Here is a 20,826-nt window from a genome sequence, read left to right as displayed (position 1 = left end):
AGGTCAGAACCGAGCGAACTGTAGTGAACAGTAGTGAACAGTACTTTCGGTTCGGGTGAACAGTACCTCCGGTTCGGGTGAACAGTACTTTCGGTTCCTTGCTCTCGGGTTCGGTTCTTACTTTCGGTTTCGGTTCTTACTCTCGGTTTCGATTCCTCCTGGGCGAGGTTCGGCCCTGAGAGGACCTTCGGCTCAGGAGGTTTCGGTTCCTCTTGTTCTCAGTCCCTAAGAGGACTTTCGGGTCCTAAGAAGCTTCTCTCTTGGTTTCGGTTCCTAAAGCCTATTTTTCTCGTTTTCGCCCCGTTTTGAGCCGTTTTTGACCCGGTTAAGGGTCGGAATGACCCGAATGATTCCAAAAAGTTAAGGGAAACTTTTTAGAGAGATTTCTCACACTTGGAGAGATTTGGGAAGGATTTGACATTCTTGGAGAGATTTCTCATACAAGGAGATATTTGAGAGAGGTTTCACATACTTGGAGAGATTTGGGAGAGATTTGACATTCTTGGAAAGATTTCTAATACAGAGAGATATTAGAGGGAGATTTCACATACTTGGAGAGCTTAGGGAGAGATTTGACATAGAGAGAGATAGAGTGAAAACAATTGAGAGAGGTTCCGTGTGGGACAGTTGTGAGTGTCCGGCATCGAAATGCATGGTTTGTAAACCCTGTTAAGCCTCGTTTAAGGATCTTACACCCTCCCGATGAGTATGCATCATTGTTTTATCGGTTTGGCTCGCCACGTACTACAATTTTTAGGTTAAAGAGATCTAGTTGTACGTACTTTTCGATTTATGTTCTCTTATTAGAATAGTGGGTTGTTTAGTAAATACTGAACGTAAGTCCAAGTACACAAGGGTCAGTTGAGCTGACCGGTTTGACTTGTTGACTTTATTTGACTTTGAATTGACCAGAATTTGATGGTTATCACATGTTGTTCCAAAAGCTTAATCAACAGACATGCACATGCATCTGTCTTAGCATTCTATTATGTAATCTTGAGCAAATCATTAGCTCTAGTTTAGCATGTGATTCTTTTATATATATATATATATATATATATATATATATATATATATATATATATATATATATATATATATATATATGTGTATATATATATACACACTAAAACAATAAGCATAACACATGTATGAGTATTTTGGGAAATACTTACTTGGGATCGATTGATTGCACACGTCACACCCCTTTTCTTAGTAAAAACATTTTTAGAAAAACTATTTTCTTTCAAAAAGTTTACTAATTCCTCAGTTTGAGTTCAACACAATCGTTTCCCAATAGTACTCAATTAAATCAAGATCTAGGGGTATTCAATGAAATATCAAAATTGAATAATAAGTTATAATAAATGTCATGATGTTATATGTTTTGTTGCTATGTTAAGGTTAGTAATCAATAAATTGATATAAAATGATAAAAATGATATTCTTGTATAAAAAAAAAACTCAAGTAAAATTGTCTAGGCCAAGGCTAAATATGAGGACATTGATAATGTTATTTTTAAAAAGAGTTATGCCCATGAAAAGCATTTTGGTTCATGACCTAGAACAAGTTAGGTTACATCGTCTTAAGACTTTCAGAAAATTCATTTTGTTTCGTGTCAAAGCGGTTAACGATTGAAGCAATCATCCTCATACCCAAAAAAAAAAACCGTTGGCAAACACCACCAGGATGAAACAACTAACACAATTCAATAACATTATAACCTAAGGTAAACAAACTCTCAAGTCATCCTCCATTAATCATGGTACAAAACTGATCGAGACTAAACCATAACAAATGTATCTATTGTTTTGTTTGTATATATTTCTTTTGAGGTTGGTGCAAAAACATAATAGATGACAATCGTGTTATCAACTACAACACATTTAATGCACGCTTTTTTTTTCAGTTTACAAATTCAATCAATCGATCGGGTGTTTCTCAGCTTGACGCGATGTGTAATGTGCAGAGAGCAAAAGCAGAGACAAGAAAGCACTTGCCACAAAAATTGCATCAAACCATCGATGGTAGAAATCAAACTGAATGTCTCCACCCAAAACATCTGTAATGATTACTCTGTAAAATTTATAAAAAAAGAATTTCATTTCATTATCAATAATAAATGGGTTGACATTACCAAATGTATTTTGAATTTTGATACCTGTATTCATTTGCTAGGCTTTTTCTAATCAGAAGAATAGAAGATACAAAATACATCCCCATGATTTCAGATAGGAAAAGCACAACATTGCTTGAAGATCCACTACCAACTCGAGAAACTGCAAAGAAGAACTGCATATACAATAAAAAAAAAAAAAAAAACAACTTAAAAAACAATTTCAAGGCTAGGAATAAAACGGAAAAAATGAGGAACTAGGGTTACCTTCATTAGATTATTCAAGAATCCACGAACAGATATCACAACCAGCATTCCGATGAATAAGAGGGATATATACTGTTTTGTTACAAGACATGTTAGATTTAAAGAATCATGATTTTGTTTTAGTAATTATTATTTATAATAATAAGAACCTGTGACAACAATGCTGCATCAATGCCTATGTCGAAAAACTGCAAGAATATGCTGATTGTCCTAGTCACAGGATCAACTGATCCAGCCTGTGAAATAGAAGAGAACCTTACTAGATGAATACCAAAACAGAAAATGTAATACAAATTACAAAGTCTTTATTAAAAGAAGTAATAGGATAAAAACAATGCACCTCCTTGAATACAACACTTTGCAAAGACTGCAAAAAAACAATTGGAACAATCAGATGACACACATAAACTTTATACAAGTTAGTGATGTAAAACTATGTGCATATATAGTTATACACCATGTCCTTAGAGTGCATGTATTGATACCTTTATCATTTTATACACACAGTATACTGAGCATGCATAGCCAAGTAGGTTTTGCAAATGACCCTTCCATGTGCGAGAATATGCAGCAGCTTCCTAATAGTGTTGCCAAATAAGATTTAAGATATTATAAACTCAAGTACCCAAAAAAACAAAAAGGAGAAAAATGATAATTGCAAGGTACAAATATAAGTAATTAGAAAAGGGAATTATAACAATTAAAAAAATACCTTAGCTTGGCGTAGCTCATAGATTTCCAAGAAAAGCTGTTTTGAGAGCTCTTCTAAGGCTTGTACCTCTGATTCCATGCCTCTAATATCTTCAACAACAAAAAATAATAATAATAATAATAATACATTCACCTTGATGTTAATATTTTTCAAGAGAGGCTATATCATTGCTGATGGAAATTGGGATTCATTCTAACCTTGTTCCTTTTGGTCATCTTGCACAGAACGCACAACTGTTCCAACAATCCGTTTGAAAAAGGACCCTGCCTTATAACTCTGCAACAAACATTTTAGTACAACAGGTTATCATTAAGAAATCACATTTCATTTAAAGAGGGATGTACTTTATACAGATAATAGCTTTGAATGATTGATGATGCAAGGTAATCAAACCTCTTCTTGTCCTTGAACTCGCTCCATTTCCATTTGGCTGAGAATGATTTTCTTTTTCTTTCCAATACTTGTCTCAATTGACTGCATCAATTGTCTTTCCAAAGCCTTGATTTCTATTTCTTCAATTTCTCTTCCACAATGAAGGAAGTAAATAATAATATCAGAAAGTAGGTTCACACTTCACACTTGATGAGTTTTTAAAGAATTTTGTCTTTGTACATTGATTGGAATCTTATAATTTCATTGTCATCTTACCTAATGAAGAGAGATAAATAACTGTATGGCAAATTCACAGCTCCAAAACCAGATAAGACAGCCATGACAGTCACACCAATTACTCCAATTCTACTAACAAGCTGTGGAATGGTGAAAAATCCTGAGTAGATGCATTACAATTAGATGTCAATAGGTAGAACCCTAAATGGAAATGTGGTGAAGGGAAATATCAAAGCAAGTAGCATAGATTTAAACCTTTATCAGGTGAAGGCATGGGAAAATGGATTCCCAATCGCCAAAAAGCATACAGAAATGCAAACAAGAATAAAACAGCTCCAGTTGCAGCTCGCCTCTTCCTCACACCTGACACACATAATTAAGATTAAGTGAATAACACTTGTGGATCTGATATCAACACAGTTGCAGTTGCTTAAGAATATCGGGCATATACATGTGTTCTTAAGTATACATACCACTTTTGCAAAGCATCAAGTAACAGTGATAATAAGGCAACATGAAAACCAGTAATGTAATCAAGCAAAATAAATCCACCTTCCAGTTTATCCATCTCGCCCTACAAGGAATAGAAAAATATCAGATTTTCTATAAAATGTGGTCTTACCTGCAGCACCATTAGAGTCATAATCAAGACTGTAAATGTTGCCAGTTATGTAAGTACTGGAATATCATTGAATGAATATCAAAGAGGAAACTAGGAAGTAACCCTAAACAAAGGAATTAACTTCCTCAAGATCAAGTGAAATAACATTCTGTAAGGACATTTTCTTGTTGAATAAGTTTAGAACTATTGCAGTTATGAACTGACACTACTCATGATCAAATGAAACACATAAATGGAACTTCCAATTTCAAGCTGTTCCTATCGTCTATCCACCACACATTTTAACATTTGGGGGATTCGTCCTCGGGAAGCTTTTTTCTTCATTGTGTAGACAAATAAGAAAATGCATCAACAAAAGCAGCATATAAAATAACAGACTGTATAAACTGGAGATGAAAAACAACTAGAAAAAGTGGTAGAAAGATGAACATACTCTTTGGAGAGGATAGGGATGATCTCAAAAAGGACAAGCTCGAAGAGGTTGCAGGAGAAGGCGAAAACAACACTGAAGATGATCTGAACCAGCGCCCGTTTTTCTTCGTACTCCTTGTATAGTCTCCGGTTCAAAAACCAGAGACCCGCCCAGGCAAGCAGCGAAAGAGAACCAACCACCACGACTCCTTCGTAAATCGCCCTTCCCCAACCCATCCAGATCTAATTTCTTATAATACTAAATTATCGGAGTCGAAATCGGAATCTTCACCGTCGATCGATCATGCCGGTGCCTGCTCCCTGTGTCAGTGTGCTGTGTACCGCCTCTGGCCTCTGCTCAAGTGGTTTTACGCTTCCATTTACTTTCCCGGCCGATGCAACTCATGGCTGATGTGGCGCTCTATGATTGGCCGCAAGAAAAAGGTAGAAGTATTTTTGAAGGTTGAACAGTTGAACTTAAACTTATTAATTTGGAAGAATTTAGTATATAAGTAAAACTATTTTATTATTATTAGCTATTATAAAATCATTTTACTTTTATGTCTAAAATAATACAAAAAGCTCAGGCATAACCTTTCAAAAGCTCAAGCCTCCGACTCCCACTTGATCTTCATCATGTGAAAGCTCTAGCTTGATCTAAGTAGGTGGTGTTTGAGATTTTTTTTCAAAGTTAAAAGTTCTTTTTTATAAAAGTTCTTTTTTTTTTAAGTTTTTTAAGGAGTAAAAGTTAAAAGTTAGTTTTAAAAAATGTTTGGATGAAATTTTTTAACTTTTGAATGTTTTATACTTTTTAAAAAGCAAAAGTCACAAAAAGATACAATTTGATGACTTTTAAAAAGTTTTTTTTTCTTGTTGACAAAAAGTTATTTTCAAAAGCTTTTTTTAATTTCCAAACATCTTTTGAATTTTTTAACTTTTTTAAAAAGCTAAAAGTCAAAAAGTTATTTTAAAAGCAATCCTAAACGCCCTCTAATATTTAATATATAGTTAAATCATGGGTCAGCTTGGTCCAAACTGAAAGTCAAGATATTAAGTGCATATTTATTGTAATGTACAAACATGTTGCCATGTAACTCATCTCCCCATGGCATTGACATTGTTCGGGATTAATTAGCATCGAGGTTAGTTTGTATTATTTGTAACCAATAATTCATTTGTGTAATTAATGAAAAATTTACCAATTATCATTAAGATAAAATATTATCTATAGCCTTCATAAACTTTCAACATATCATATTTACCCTAATATCATTTTACAATCCATTCTGGTTTAGGTTTAAAATATCATAAATTATATTTACTGATCTGTTTTCTTCTTTCTCATCCTTTCAAAATATTTGGTCCTAATGTGATAAATTATATTTCAATTTTGGTCAAAATATCATACTCAAAATGTAGCACCTTTGGTCAAAATTTCAACCGTTGCCAATTAGAAAGCAATGCAACAATCAACATCAACAATGTTCCAATGGTACCTCTATAAAGCAATGCAACTGTTGCCAATTAGAATAAATTCAGATGTATATCATATCAGTTAGGCTTATTGACTACACTCACAAAAGCAGAAAGAGTCTATCAATGTAACACTAACGTGGTCAATGAAGTGCATTAATATCAGAAAATAGAAGTGCATTAACGTGGTCAATGAAGTGTATTAACATCACACCCTATGCTTAAGTTCAAGTGTCCTTTTTGAGGTAAATTTCAATATATAAATATATATATATATATATAAACACCAAGTAAAGAAACAGAACACACTGGTATCCAAAACTTGACATTGATCATAGTAAGAGTTAAGGTTACATGTGGAATAACAACCCTATAAACTTTACACATTGTATTAATGCTAAAACTATCTACACTATGCTTCCTCCTTGAAGATCAGTAATCAGTATGCCAGGTCTGAGTTCTTTGATTGACTCAGACCAGTGGCCATCTTATGAGCCAGAGAAGAGACATTTTGCATGTTATGCCTTTTGATGCCATGGCAAATTGGCAAAATACATCATCCACTTTTCCAAAAATCTCCACACAAGATTTGAAGCACGTGCACATTATTCACTTGGGTGTGAATGTTTTATCCTCTATGATCCCAAAAACAGCACCTTTACAGATGTCACTGGGGAACTGAATCCATACGCCTTGCTGTCATTCCATAGTGCAAAACCTGACATGAAAAAAGAAAGGTTTTCATAACTGACTATCAAAAAATTCTGGTTTTGACGAGTTGCTGCAAGGAAACTGATTACTGAAGATAAATGTAGTGCAAATTGCAACGAATAGCAACATACTTTAATCTTTTTACCAATGAATGCAATGTACTTTATTAACAGCCATAATAGCAATGTAATAGCATCTTTTAACAAACAATAGCAACGTTTTTTGAAGTCACAATAATGATTTTAAGAATACCCACTTAATAATACTAACATGCAACAAAAGGATTTGAAAGGCAAACCTATCCAAAGAAACAAGCCAACCGTTGAAGCCAAGAAGAACTCCTTGCTGATACTTGCACACCTAAATCCGTATTCACAGTTATAAGTATCACAAAACTAGCTGAAAATGGTTAAAATTTAAATATTATGTATTTTACAGATAAGCATCAACAAGAAAAAGCCTTACAAGTACATGCATATAAGGTTTCCCCATCCATAGAAGAAAGATGCCCAGCATGAACCTGTGAACCTGCATACATTCATTAAACATTAAATAACTATGCTAACTTTAATCAAACGATTATCTCACAAGAATTAGTATGATTTACAGGGTAGATTAGCCTATTCAATCATGATGATGCAAAAGTAAGTATACCACATGAGATCCTTGACAAAAAGTGCACGAGGGATCAAAAGTCCATTTCCTGTCATGGCAAGCAGCATAGAGAAAGATGACAAACCTCTGATGTTATCAGGATTCAAGAAGTTTGTCCACTGTAAGTTGGAAAACTCATGTCAAATAACCAACCAATTTGCAATCTTATATATACACAAGTGTATTAAATTCACAAGCATGATATGTAGTACCATTTGAGCAACAGGCATCCACATGAAAAGGAGTGTAGCAGTCCATCCAGATACTGATCCAACAAATTTGGTTGCTTTTTCTGGAAGTTTACCAATCCGAGCCTGCAAATATATGGTATGAAACTTTGAAGAACTATCTTAAAATCCTCAAAAAGTGAAGTAACAGTAAGTCATAGCTAAAGCTCACCATGACGACAGCAACCACAGAGATCATAAAAGATATGATTCCTGGCAAGATACTGTTTGGAACATAGGGTACAAAAGTTGACCACATAACCTGCATAAATTGGGAAATTCATATAGCAGTTGTTTTCCACTAGGAAAGAGAAGAAAACTACAGATGTATTATTACTTGTGGAAGTGCAGAGAGGCCAGCAACAGTAATGAAGTCCTCCCATAAGTTCCAGATCCTGTGGTTGAGCAACTTAAAGTAATACAAGAAATTGATGAGGAGACCACAAGCGACTACACCGGAAGTAGCAGCAAACTGTGGTAGAGGCATGGATCCAGCCATGGCGAGTTGAGTGATGACTGCATATGTTGATACGACTCCCAAAGTCTGAACCACCACCACCTCCGTTTCCCTTTTCTTTGCAAAGTAAGATAGCAGCGAAAGGTTTCCAAGAAGTCCAGTAAACATTCCCTGCCACCATTTGACATTCACCGGTGAAGAAAAGGGAATGATAGTAAATGGAAAGATGAGGGAATTACAGGAATAGATACCAGCCATGGAACTGCGAAAAGGGCAGAATTGTTTCCAGCGAGAAGATTACGAGCATTGAGTACGATTTGAGGCAATTGGAGCAACAAAAAAGGGACATTTGCAGCTCCGGCGAACTTTGCTGTCAGGGAATCCCATTGCTGTAACTGCTTCTTGCTTGCCTTTGAACACCATTGAAACAAAGTTACAAACAAGTTTGAATTACTCAAAGAAACAGAGAGAAATGACGACAAATTGATCAAAAGCAGAAATCTTTTGTTCATACCTCCTCTTGCTCATTGTCTTCTTGGTCAACAGGATTAGGGATGTCGGAATCTAGAGCGGGGTTGGGTCTGATTATTCGTCTTTTCACTTGAAACGAGGGATTGATTGAAGAAGAAGAAGTGGCACCCAGTTTCAGAGTGCAAAAAGGTGATCTTTTTAAGGGAGGAAAGGTAAGACGAAGAAAACCCCCGCCATTATTACAGGAATACCTGGTCGGAGTTGACGGTGGAAGGGGTGGAGCGCCACCCAGAGCCGCTACACAACCTACCGTCATTGTTAACAGGTTGGCAAATGGCAAAGTGAGGGTGTGTGGAGAGAGAAAGATGGTCGATCTGTGCGATAGACGATGATGGGTTGGGAGGGAATTGGAATTGGTCCCAGTTTACATATGGCTGTGCATCATAAAATCGCACCCATATTTGGTTATAAGTTGATTTCTTTTATTTGAATTTGTGAAGTTTATGATTGCAATTTGTAACAGAATTCAAACCAACCGACTTTGAACTCAAAACCCCATATTTGGGTCTCTTAATCTTGGTTTAGTTTGATTTGAAACTACTAGATTAAACTACTAATGAAAATTTGAGCATAATTTGAATCTACAACAAAATAAGAATATGAGTTTAGTTGAGTTTTATGCATTTATAATGCAAATTGAGTTCAATTAAGTTCGGTTAAAAATTCTACAAACCAACTTGGTTGAACTAACAACTTATACAAAAATTAGAAAAAAAAATCATAATATATGAATTCGAATATTAATATTGAAAATAGTAATAATAAATAAGTAGATTAGTAATTAATATATGTATGAATGAAATATATCTAATAAAATCACATCGTACAAATAATACACAAAGTCATTTAAGTTCATATTAGGTTATCAAGAGTGGTCATCACACCACCATTCCAAAAATGTTATCACATCATTGTCACATCACTATCACTTTCTTACCACTCAGTCGCTCATCTAGAAAATGACCACTACTCCACATCATTTTTTTATACTTGTACAATGTTCGTTAATGTTTGTGCTTTTGAGAGAGAGATAGGAGTTAGACACAAGCTTATAGAACCACGATCAATAACACCACACGCAATAACATCACCTAGGAGTGGTGTCCATGTGCATCACTACGTTACTAACACTTCACAATCACTTTTCTAAGAAATGATCACTACTCCGCATCATTTTTCTATACTTGTACAATGTATATAAATGTTTATACATATGAGAGAGAGTTAAGTGTGGTCAAGTGTAGATAGAGCCACAACACACAATAACGCCACCCGGGGGCGGTGTTCACGTGCATCATGCCGTTCACGCACGGTTATAACACCGGTACTCCTAGTAGCCTTAGAGAATCATTGAATAAACACCTTTTTTTTCTCCGAATATACTAATACCACAAATTTTAAATTGCTAAAAGGAAATGTATTTTTATCTCTACAAAAAAAAAAAAAAAAAAAGTTATTATCTACTATAATTACCACCGACTCTTGTTAAGATCTATATTACTATACTATTTATATGTTCATTGTCTCTTTTATATAAAATCATATCCTGAGAATATATCAACACTATAATCTATAACTTTAAATTATCTTAACAATTCTTTATTGATTCGACTCTCCTTATCATCTAGTCAACCATATAATGTTTGTCATCTTTAAGTAGCCCATAATTGCCAACCATATAATATTTGTTATCTTTAAGTAGTCCATAATTGTCTCATTTGGACATGTCCATTGCACCACAATATTATTTCCTTCAATTATTTTGTGATCTAAATAACTCCCAACTTATTGTAGATTGCCACATTCGATATAATATCCAAGCATATCCAATAATATTCTACCAAAAGTATCTTCATTCTTGTGCTACAATACCATGACCAACTTAACTGCTACTGTATAGAACTCTTCCTTTACTATCAACAAGACTTGTCACACGACACTCATGTGACCACCCTCTACTTTAAGTATCTTGCCTTAATAAGGTGGTAACATGGTTTTTTTTTTTTTTTTTTTTCCATTCCTTATGGTCGTAGATCACTAGCACTTAAAACACTCATTTAGAATGTAAAGCATACTCCTCAAAGGCTCAAACCGATAGAACTAAAAAACCATAAAACCAAGTTCACCACCGCACCTTATTTTACCACTATAACCATTGCGACATTCTTGTTTTTTAGTACATTTAAATTTAGCCAAGTAACATGCATAACTTGATTTAATCTAGGGTCATATAGTAAAAAAAAAAAGGAAATCTTTATTATTTAATCAATTAATGCAACACACTTTCATTTAGCCATTTTAATAACAAACCTTAAGTCCTAAATGATAAGAAATTGCCTAAAACAGTAAACGAAAATTTATAAAAGCAACTTTTACATTAGATGATTACAATGTAGGTTGCGTTAATTTATAAAAAAGCAAAGAACATTTTATATCATCTTATATTAAACCCTTTAATCTATAAAAGAAAAGTGTTGGTAAAAGAACTGGTTACAAATTTAAAGACTCAAAGACATCCATGTGCCATGGGCATTGGGCACACTTACCCCAACCATTTGACTAATGGACTTTCTTGGATCCACAAACGAAGGATCCAAGATCCGACACAAATTGCTCATCTAAGCAAAGAGCACATTGACCAACCACTATTCTTCAAAAGTAAATCAACCAATTAAACAAACAAACAAACAAACAAACAAATAACAATTGAGGACTATCCCAGCATGCCAACAAATAAAAGAAATAGGAAGAAACCAGGTTTCATAATCCATACTTAAAGAATCACTATGAATGCACATCCAACATAACTTCAACTAACAGTTATCATGCCAACAGTAGACAAATTCATTCTATATATAGTTTCAAATTCCATTTCCACCACCCTCAACCTCAAGCAATCCTTCCATATTCATTTCCTCCATGTGAAGATGGCAGAATATCGGCAGCAATCGGATGGTTTCCCCTACGCCCTACAAAAAAGGAATCACAATTCCAGACTTCAATTCAATGTATAACTTTAATAAAAGCAAAAAAGTCAAAATCGGATCAAGTAGCAAGAACAATACCCCATGGTGCACTGCTGCTTCCAAGGGAACGAGGACCTCCGGAATTGAAATTGGAAAGAGGAGCCTGTTTTACATGATTCCATTCCGCCCCGCGGATTCCCATTGACCTTCCGTGATTGAACCGTTGAACGGGCTGCTGGCCCAATCGACTCGGTGAAAATTGTGAGAAATGAGAAGGCATTAAATGGGAAGGTGTCATCATGGGGTGAACATATATGTCTTGGGATGAGCCTTCTCCATGTGGGAATCCTTGAATTGGCCTATAATTATAATAAGCCATAAAAACATCTCAATCACTCACAATTTGTTTTTCATGAAATGATAAGTTGAACCGGAATCACTAATTACCGTTGTGTTGACATCTGATTGAATCTCCCAGCCCCAACAAATGATTCTTGATTAAGATGCATACTCTTACTGAATTCCACTGTCATGTTGTTCACATCTGAACTATCATCTTGAAGAAGCAACTCGTCACTGGAAACACAAGTTTCTCATAATAAAAACTGTCTAAAATCATTTACAAAAAAAGACGTTAACACCCTCAATCATTATTACCTGTAGTTAGGATCCCAATCCCCGGGATCAGGAAGCGAAGTGCTAGCTTCAGACTTAAACTGTTTATGATTCCCACTACTTCTCTGTTGTTGCTTCCGGTTTTGAGAATTTAAATTCGGTTGTAGATGATGCATTGAAGAACGACCCATGACAGGTGGCGAACTCTCAATGGACGAACTAACATCAGGAAACTGTCCTTGTCCTTGTCCTTGTCCTTGTCCGTGTCCTTGCCAATGAGGAGTCGATGTTGTTTCCTGAGTTTGTAAACTCCCGGAATACCCCCACGGTTTTCTTCTATTCATCTGATTCCCGGATGGAATCCCAGTTCCCTTTCCAAGAGGCGATCCGTGATTCCCTCTAGCTGGTGAACTAGGCCCATAATGCCCGGGGGACCCGCTTGTAACCTGGGAATAGGGCGGGGTGAATTGTGATGGGCTGGTTCCGAGTGACATGGGTGCAAAATTCCCTTGGGCCGGGCTGAACCCGAACCCGTTTCCATGTGGGATTTGCATGATTCTTCTTCTAGCATCCGGGCTACTTCCAAGAACCGGGGCGTGTCCTTGAGCATAGTTGTTCATGGCTGATGGGCCCACGGGGGAATAATACGTGACCATGTTGTTACTGTTGTCCCCGTAACTACCATAACTACTTCCGAGTAAATTACCATCGTTGTAACTGCCATGACTTCCTAAACTTCCGAAATTACCCCCGTGTGCGTATGGCATTACTTGAAAATGAGAGTTGTTATACATTGCCACTCGGTTTCCACCTAGAACCTACATGAATTTTAAACTGGTTACAAAGGGTAAAAAGGTCAAATTAGTGACATGGAGTTAAGAAGCAGAAGTGCTCACGTTAGGAGAGAGACCTGCAGCAAACCAATGACCGCCAGCTGGATGATGGTCAACCTTCATGTTATGAGAAACGGGCTACATTGCAAAACAGAAAATATACAAAAAAAGATACTAAAGAGATACAATAAAAATAATAATAATAAAATAAAAGGATTAGTTACCACACGAGGAGTTTCGGGAGCAGGTGTATAAGGGCAAGTAAAAGGTTCACCGGTTACAAAGGGATGTTTAGAAGCCTGCAACAATTATATAAAGTGTTACCAATTAAATTTCTTAATAAATGAAGATTTGTTTGATATGTGAACAAAAATTGGTATATAATAACAACCTGCAAAGGTGACCATCGTTTGGCTGGATCGAATTCTACGAGTCCCCTCAAGAAATCAATGAGTGCTAGTCGTATTTGACTTTCTGTGGTTTGTTTGTTGTAAATATGATGATCAGATATAGTTTAAAAGATTTGGTGAGAATAGTGAGTGTAAGAGATTTAAGGAGATTGGGATAACCTTTAGCCAAATCTTCTTCTTGTAGATTTTTTCTGTAAGGATACTTTTTGACAATTGTTTCAAGATTCATGTGATTGAAGTACTCCTTTCCAATTGATGGTTTCTTCAACTCTCTCTGAAGGAAAAGAGAAACATAATGAATCAAAATACAGCCATAAGTACTCATAGTAGCTACTGAAACAAAAGAAAGACACTGGTATCATAAGATATATTCTCAACAATCTTTTTGGGGAAAATGTAAAAAAGGGAGAAAAAAATATTCTTGTCGTCAAGCCTAGTGGAAACCAAAGGTGAAAGAAAGATGCATTGGAGGATAGCCTTCTGTTTAGCTCATTGCACATTAGATAGGAAAATCAAGCATTTGCTGAAATTGAGAAGAAGGCCAAATCTGACCAAAACTTGTAGAGTGAAAGTTCCCAATAGGAAAAAAGAACAGAAGAATTCAAATATCATCTTGCATATATGGTGATAACTAACCATTGTTCCCGATGCTTCCTACATTATGAAATCAAACACTTGCATAACAAGGATGAAAAGGAATACTTTTATTCTATGATTACATCCCCTAGAGTGAAATACTTTTATTCCTACGCGCTACATCTGCATTATGATACTTACATATATCCTTCTGTGTGATTCTCTAGGACTCACGGTTTTTAAAGAGTTTATCACAAGAGTGTAAAGTGTTATATACCATGCAGGAGTATATTTATTTAAAGAGTTCTTATTACATCACTTCCCTATTTACAAGTTTCAAAGATTTTAGTTATTTATATCTTATACGAGTCAACCCCTATGTTTTTTACTAGGCTTTCCAGCATGACTTACTATTTTGATGTGTCCCAAGTGCTAAAAGCTAAGTGACGGGAGGAGATATAGAAGTTTAAGAGTTTGCCAAAGAGCTTTTAGAATGGCATCTTCTATTGGGATTTGGGAATAGTGACGTTTACTTATTACATATTTGTCCACTTAAAGACAAGTGAATACACTTTATGAGTTCTATTTAGTTGTGTGATTTGAATGACAAAGAGACGAACTCGGATTCACACAACAAGCTTTAGATTGAAATGCCTAATTTTTCAAAGTATGTTGCTATTCCCAATGAACATAAATAAGAGGTCTTTGATAGAACCAAATTGACAAACTCGGTTACTTATAACTTAAAGCTTAAAAACAAACGATAGGTGCCTGATATTCAAGACTTAGGGGATCTCTAAAGTCCAAACAAAAGAAAACAACTCACAAAACTTTGCCTGCTTTCTTAGAGCTGTCCCTAATCCTATTTATTGACTCTCCTAAACTGATAAAAGGAAACTATACTTGTAGAAGGAAACCAGAATCAAGTCAATCAACTAAACTAAATAATAAAGATATTAGAATAATTATAAATGAGAAATTAAATATCCTCTTACCTTTTCTTCCTACTTATGTTCCTACCCATGTGAAATGGTGACGCGTGTTATATTTTAATAAAATTAATAATATTATATACACGTGTCATCATTTCACATGGGTAGGAAGATAAGTATGAAGAAAGTAGGAGGTTATTTAGTTTCTCGTTATAAATTACTAAACAACCCCTGTTGTCGTTTTGCGCCTCTGGTAAACTTGATCCCACTTACCCACTCAGTGTTTCACCTTGCCTCGGGCATCTCACACCTTGAAGAAGTCAAAAGATTCACCATTAAAGAAAATGGAGTGCTAACGTAGAGCAAAGAATCCACAAAACTGCCTACTCCTAGCATGCCTCCTATCACTCATATTTTCATATTTAATATTTTAAGTGCTTATCGGAAAGAAAAGCATAATTATGTTGTTAAGCCTAGTGATCGCATACAGTACCTTGTTCCTCATATTATTTGGTATTTTCCTAAGGCTCTAGATCGTCCTATATATGGAAGGAAGCCATGCATGAGGAAATGTATACCTTCAGACATGACACACCATCGGGATATCCCTAAGGATAAGATTATAGTGGAACCTCAAGCATATATACTGTATGTCTCTACAACCGTTTATTATAGATTAACCTATAATCCATCATATCATCTTGATATCAAGAATGCATTTCTTCCTATAATTCATGAGGAAAAGGTTTACATACAACAAACTCCAAGATTATTGCTTTACAACTCCTCTTCCAACGTATATTGCTTACAACATTTCCTTTAAAAGTTAAAGCAGACACCTTGATTCTTGCATTTTTCATTTTCCCCAACTCTAAAAACGTTTAGGATGATCCGAACTTCACATGACTACTAGATATTCATTCTACCATCAAAGAAACGGAAAGATAGTGTGCTAGAATTCTATGTAAATTGTTATTGCTAGTGATCATACTCAAGAAATTGTTGCTCCAAAAATTTTAATTCACAATGAGTTCCAAAACCAAAGACCTTAAGAGGAGTCTTGATTACTTAGCAAGGTCACGAAAGGGCATCTTATTCTTGGCTAGGCTAGATTATTGTCATCCTGCTGCAATTTATAGCTTGCTCATGAATAAGACTAGAAAATCATGGAATCCATAACACCCATGAGACATAGACAATGGTAGATGCTTACGCATTTACACTAAGCTTGTGAAACTCTCCAATGTCAGCATTGGCCTCATTAACCTAAAGTTCTTATCCAACATATAATGCATCCTTTTCCCTGGACCATATATTCCAATCTTTACTAAAATTAGATGTCAATCATGCCCTTTAGAATTTACATTTCAGGTAATTGCAATAAGAAGATCCAGGATCCCAATTAAATTTCATCTGTTATCTTGCAATATATGATGGAAATTGATCAAGTGCTTCTAAATAGCTACGTGTTCCTGCCTATATAACCCTTTTTTCATTCATACTGACACGCCCAAAATTAGGAGAAATCTACACTCAAGTGCCAATATCATGAATGTAACTAACAAGTAACAACTTAAGCAATATATTATAGTGTCATGTGGCAAAACTAAAATGAACACTTACAGCTTCATATTCTTCTTCATTTAAAGCTTGGTATACACTCCTTCCACAAGAAGAAATCTGACTAGTCTCTTCATGGCTGACACTTCCTACACACTTGAAGAATTTGCTAGTGTTCTTTGCCTCTTTAAGTACATAATCAGGTGGTTGTTCCCTGGATAGAGAAAACAAATAAGAACATGCGGATCAAAACTTGATACCAAAAGAAAACAGGAGCATACCCGAGTATCTTTATCATCCTCCTAAGAAGATCAAATTCTGATGCTCCTGGAAAAAGTGGTAGGCCAAGAAATAGTTCAGCAACTATGCATCCAAATGACCACATGTCAATGGCAGTTGTATACTGATATCCAAGAAGAACTTCAGGTGATCTGTAGTATCGACTCTGCAAAAAAAGGTATCATTCAGAAAAGTGTTCATCAACCTAACAATATTTAAGCAAGCAAGTTTATAAAAACCTGGATATAGGAGTAAACAGTGTGATCTTCCATGCATGCTGATCCGAAGTCAATAATTTTGATCGCTGCTGGTTTCACACTGGCAACAAACAATAAACAGAAATAGTGGGAGCAAATAAGCTCAAAATTCATATAAAATGTAGTACAAAAATGATCAATTATTGAAAGAGGAAGAGGAACAACTCACCTGGTGCATAAGAGAATGTTCTCAGGTTTTAAATCACAATGGATAATAGCAGCATCTTTCATCAGAGCTAAACCGTATAAAATCTAGTACAAAAATGATCAATTATTGAATGAGGAACAGATGGAAGAGAAATACTATTAAACTACAGGGGCACTCCAAAACAATTTTAAACCTGCTTTGAGAATAGTTGCACAATGCTCAATGATAATCCCCGAAAGTGATTTAGCTTTATAAGCTCATACCTGATATAAAACCACAGTACACAAAGTTCAGATCAATGAATAGCCCATAGAAGATGAAGATGATGTGTATGACACAAAAGAACTTACAGATTCGAATCAAGCAGTTCAAAAGCAATGCAAAGATGTCGCTGGTATACAAAGTAATCATAAATACGAACAATATGATGCTTATCCTCAGGGTCAAACTTTTTATTTAACTGAAAAAGTAAAAAAGAAAATTAGCATTCTAAATTTCTAATTCAAAGTTCAAACCCTAGCCACAAACAGAAGAACACTTACTGTTGTCAGTATGGAAACTTCAACCAATGCCTGCTGATAGTAAGCAGGTTGATTTTTTATAACCTTCACTGCAACAAAACGGTCCAGCTCAGCAACCCAACATTTAGCAACCTGCCCGAATGTCCCTTGCCCGAGTATGTCTTTTACAATATATCTGAATATCATTAAAAAAATTATATCTGGGACTGAGATGGATGATCCTTTTCTTTTCAATACAAATAGTAAGCAATTAACCTTCTGTGAGTGTCTAAATTAACCAAGGCAAAGTTCACAGTAAGAATAAGGTCTGAATTTTCATTATCATAGCCATCATTGAGTACTCCAGCAGATGGGGTTGTCAGAAACCTTTTTGGGTTTAATTCATCTGAATAACTGAACTGCGGGTTGCATATTCTGTATGTGTCAACTATATCCTTGGTTAATCTTGATACCAACTGCAAAATAATAGAGAATATAACAGTCAGTCTCCTTCGTCAATTGTCAATTGTCAATTGTCAAGGACTTTAGTTCACATAATCATCATCTGATAAACAGTGCAAAGGAAAGATTTTGATTTTGATGGGTAAAAAGAAGGAACTCACAGGTCGTTTAACGAGAACACGCAAATTCTGTGACTTTGCATCACTTGGCGCATAAGGTCGGAAAACAAGCTGTCTAGGACTCCATGGAACTGATGCTGAAGCGGATGATAAGCTATCATCTGCTGTCACGGTGCAAGTAGTGTTGACCTCATCCATCAGTGCTCCGCCACAATCCACCACCGAAATATTCTAGAAATTGAATGAATATCATAAATAATTAAAGCATCAGCGGAGGTTCGATTGCTGCTGCCCCGTCGTCGAATGTCTTAATCTTCCAGCAAATTGAAGTAATTTACCGGAAGACTGCAATCCCATTATCATTGCTAAAACCCCACAGCGGTCATAAACAAAGCAGCAGTTTCAGATCCATCAAAGTAATAACCCGAAATCAGTCGTCAAATAACAAGAACAGGAACAAGAACCACACTTTCTTTGATAATCAAATTGGCTCCCTTCTTTTTTCGAAATCCAGACACAAGCCGGAGGAAATAGATTGATAATCGGAGAGGATGATCGGGAAATTCAAGAAATAAACTATTGTGATTACTAATATCGGATAGAGGATCGAGAATAGAATCAAAGGGGTACCAACAAAGGACGGAAAGGAACAATCTTGCGAAAATCAAATGTGTGTGTATTTGGGTTTCTAGGAAAAGATTAAAAGATTGATTTCACAAAGACATCGTCGGCACCTCCAATTAAAAGAAAAGGAAAAAGAAAAAGGTTTTTGAGTTTTATCTGTCTTCGCTCACGAGTCACGAGCACCGCCGCTGTCGAACGTATAATGATAATCTCCGGTATATTACTGGATTACATCTTTGAAACAATTGCAAGAAACAGCCTTATACTTTTGTCGGTTACACAGTCTGAACCCTCTACTTTACCAACAATGTATTTAACGATGACGGTGTTTAATTGGGGTTTACTTTCTAACAAAGACATAATAGACAAACCTTCGATACGTGATACTTATCTTCCAAATAAAATAAGGATAAATCTGAGTTTAAACTCAAATTCGATGAAATTACATTTAATACCTAGTAATGATGCTTATCTAAAAACCAATTTATTACCAAATCAATACTTTGATAATTTTCTTTAATTATAATAATTATCATGTCTTATTAGCATAGACATTAAATATATTATGAGGTTGTTTGGATGTTCATTTTTAAAGTCATTTTAAGATCATTTAGATTGGATAAAATTGTTCGGTATGATGCAGTTAAGGTTCGTTATTACCAACGTGTACCCACCTCAACGACGTTACCACGAGAGGAACACTGCCCCCCTTACATCTATGTGGTGTATCATGTTGGTGGTAATGAGCTGCAACGCGATTTCTTTTTTATACTTTTCCTAAACGAAAGTGGAATCACATGAAAACAAAACTTGGAGATAAGCATTAGAGCATATCACAATGAAAAATTATATTGTAGCTAATGGATGTCCTCTTAGTTTTGAGAAATGTGAATCTACCAGCCTACTTGATATATGTGGTAGAAGTACAGAAAAAAAAAATATCCTTGTTGTTTGTATGCTTCATGGATGTATACTGAGAAATCTTTGCAGATAAAGTCAATAAAGGTGAAGAACATATTGTAACATCCATTTTCCAAGTAATATTTTTTTCCAGAGTTAATTATTCTAATTATTATTTGTGAAAATTGTCAGTGGGTTGACGTGGTGGCTAAGGCTCCACGACGTGGCAATTGTCCGATTAAGAACGCATAGCTTGACGGTCCACGGTGTGGCAGCCATTTTTGGTGCAAACCGTAATTCTTCGGGTTTGTACCATATTTAAGGGCACCAACTAATAGGACTGCCTCATTTAGCAACATCCATCCTTTGAAATCGATCCTCACCTGAACCCTAGCCTATTTGTGTGTATTTTTAGTGTGTGAAGCCATTTTTGTGAAGTTTGAAGGAAGAAGAAGCTCATCTTGTGGTTGTTTAGTTTGGTTCCAGCTTAGATCCAACATCTTCATCACATTTCAGACCTTGTGGAGGTATAAAGTCTCAACCTTGCTCCTTGTTTCTCTGCAACTTGTTTTATGTCTTTTTTGAGCTTTTGGTCCAATTTTTTTTTTCCTTGAAGTTTGAGTGTACTCCTGTTAATGTTACCTAACGGCCACGTTAAATAGAACAGAGACATTACTGCCTTGGCTGAGACCCGGTCTTGGCCTCAAAGAGCCAAAGCCGTAGCGACAGCTCATTTCTCGTCACAAGGGAAGAATATCCCATGTGATCTCCTCATGCACTCACAACCAATGAGAAAGCTACAAATAGCCCGAGTGATGCCCAAAACTAACGTTACCTGGCGGTTAGTTAGCGTG

At 35.6% G+C, this 20,826-nt stretch overlaps 3 protein-coding genes across 4 annotated transcripts; all 3 read right to left on the bottom strand.

Moving 5' to 3' along the window:
* Nucleotides 1-1,691: 1,691 nt before the first annotated feature.
* LOC145017818 (GPCR-type G protein 1) lies at nucleotides 1,692-5,199 on the bottom strand. 2 transcript variants are annotated; one of them, XM_078975772.1, is made up of 13 exons: nucleotides 4,761-5,194; nucleotides 4,179-4,279; nucleotides 3,961-4,068; nucleotides 3,745-3,865; nucleotides 3,490-3,619; nucleotides 3,294-3,372; nucleotides 3,097-3,185; nucleotides 2,870-2,962; nucleotides 2,725-2,751; nucleotides 2,534-2,620; nucleotides 2,385-2,456; nucleotides 2,163-2,293; nucleotides 1,692-2,077 (listed from the first exon to the last, which is right to left on the bottom strand). In XM_078975772.1, the coding sequence occupies exons 1-13, from the start codon at nucleotides 4,973-4,975 to the stop codon at nucleotides 1,924-1,926; spliced, it is 1,407 nt and encodes a 468-aa protein (XP_078831898.1). In that variant the 5' UTR covers nucleotides 4,976-5,194; the 3' UTR covers nucleotides 1,692-1,923. The 2 variants fall into 2 exon arrangements, with proteins under 2 accessions (XP_078831898.1, XP_078831899.1); XM_078975773.1 differs by lacking the exon at nucleotides 1,692-2,077 and having other exon boundaries at nucleotides 2,167-2,280; nucleotides 4,761-5,199.
* Nucleotides 5,200-6,506: 1,307 nt separating this feature from the next.
* On the bottom strand, nucleotides 6,507-9,194 carry LOC145017564 (maltose excess protein 1-like, chloroplastic). The gene is made up of 9 exons (XM_078975572.1): nucleotides 8,775-9,194; nucleotides 8,512-8,670; nucleotides 8,141-8,431; nucleotides 7,976-8,065; nucleotides 7,789-7,890; nucleotides 7,577-7,695; nucleotides 7,388-7,450; nucleotides 7,221-7,282; nucleotides 6,507-6,929 (listed from the first exon to the last, which is right to left on the bottom strand). The coding sequence occupies exons 1-9, from the start codon at nucleotides 9,045-9,047 to the stop codon at nucleotides 6,847-6,849; spliced, it is 1,242 nt and encodes a 413-aa protein (XP_078831698.1). The 5' UTR covers nucleotides 9,048-9,194; the 3' UTR covers nucleotides 6,507-6,846.
* Nucleotides 9,195-11,462: 2,268 nt separating this feature from the next.
* On the bottom strand, nucleotides 11,463-19,278 carry YAK1 (YAK1-like protein 1). Its single transcript, XM_078972801.1, has 17 exons — nucleotides 18,491-19,278; nucleotides 18,144-18,343; nucleotides 17,910-18,063; nucleotides 17,718-17,827; nucleotides 17,561-17,630; nucleotides 17,389-17,471; nucleotides 17,202-17,280; nucleotides 16,965-17,128; nucleotides 16,747-16,897; nucleotides 13,775-13,889; nucleotides 13,597-13,679; nucleotides 13,430-13,504; nucleotides 13,269-13,343; nucleotides 12,415-13,190; nucleotides 12,205-12,333; nucleotides 11,857-12,116; nucleotides 11,463-11,760 (listed from the first exon to the last, which is right to left on the bottom strand). The coding sequence occupies exons 1-17, from the start codon at nucleotides 18,644-18,646 to the stop codon at nucleotides 11,681-11,683; spliced, it is 2,760 nt and encodes a 919-aa protein (XP_078828927.1). The 5' UTR covers nucleotides 18,647-19,278; the 3' UTR covers nucleotides 11,463-11,680.
* Nucleotides 19,279-20,826: the final 1,548 nt, after the last annotated feature.

The sequence above is a fragment of the Lactuca saligna genome, chromosome 9 (genome assembly GCF_052625555.1).
Source record: "Lactuca saligna cultivar CGN05327 chromosome 9, ASM5262555v1, whole genome shotgun sequence".
NCBI classification, from domain to species: Eukaryota; Viridiplantae; Streptophyta; class Magnoliopsida; order Asterales; family Asteraceae; genus Lactuca; species Lactuca saligna.
This window is presented reverse-complemented; position numbering and strand designations above follow the sequence as displayed.

Bases quoted from the DNA above. Each gene is read 5' to 3' on its own strand.
- LOC145017818 (XM_078975772.1), bottom strand. From the start codon at position 4,975: ATGGGTTGGGGAAGGGCGATTTACGAAGGAGTCGTGGTGGTTGGTTCT. The intron at 4,280-4,760 runs GTATGTTCATCT...TATTCCTTGTAG, and splicing joins ATCCCTATCCTCTCCAAAGA to GGCGAGATGGATAAACTGGA. The intron at 3,373-3,489 runs GTTTGATTACCT...TGTTTGTTGCAG, and splicing joins GAGTTCAAGGACAAGAAGAG to AGTTATAAGGCAGGGTCCTT.
- LOC145017564 (XM_078975572.1), bottom strand. From the start codon at position 9,047: ATGACGGTAGGTTGTGTAGCGGCTCTGGGTGGCGCTCCACCCCTTCCA. The intron at 8,671-8,774 runs GTATGAACAAAA...TGGTGTTCAAAG, and splicing joins AAGACAATGAGCAAGAGGAG to GCAAGCAAGAAGCAGTTACA. The intron at 6,930-7,220 runs GTTTGCCTTTCA...TTTTCATGTCAG, and splicing joins TGGCTTGTTTCTTTGGATAG to GTTTTGCACTATGGAATGAC.
- YAK1 (XM_078972801.1), bottom strand. From the start codon at position 18,646: ATGGATGAGGTCAACACTACTTGCACCGTGACAGCAGATGATAGCTTA. The intron at 13,680-13,774 runs GTTATCCCAATC...AACAAACCACAG, and splicing joins AGAAGAAGATTTGGCTAAAG to AAAGTCAAATACGACTAGCA. The intron at 13,344-13,429 runs GTAACTAATCCT...TTTGCAATGTAG, and splicing joins CTCCCGAAACTCCTCGTGTG to CCCGTTTCTCATAACATGAA.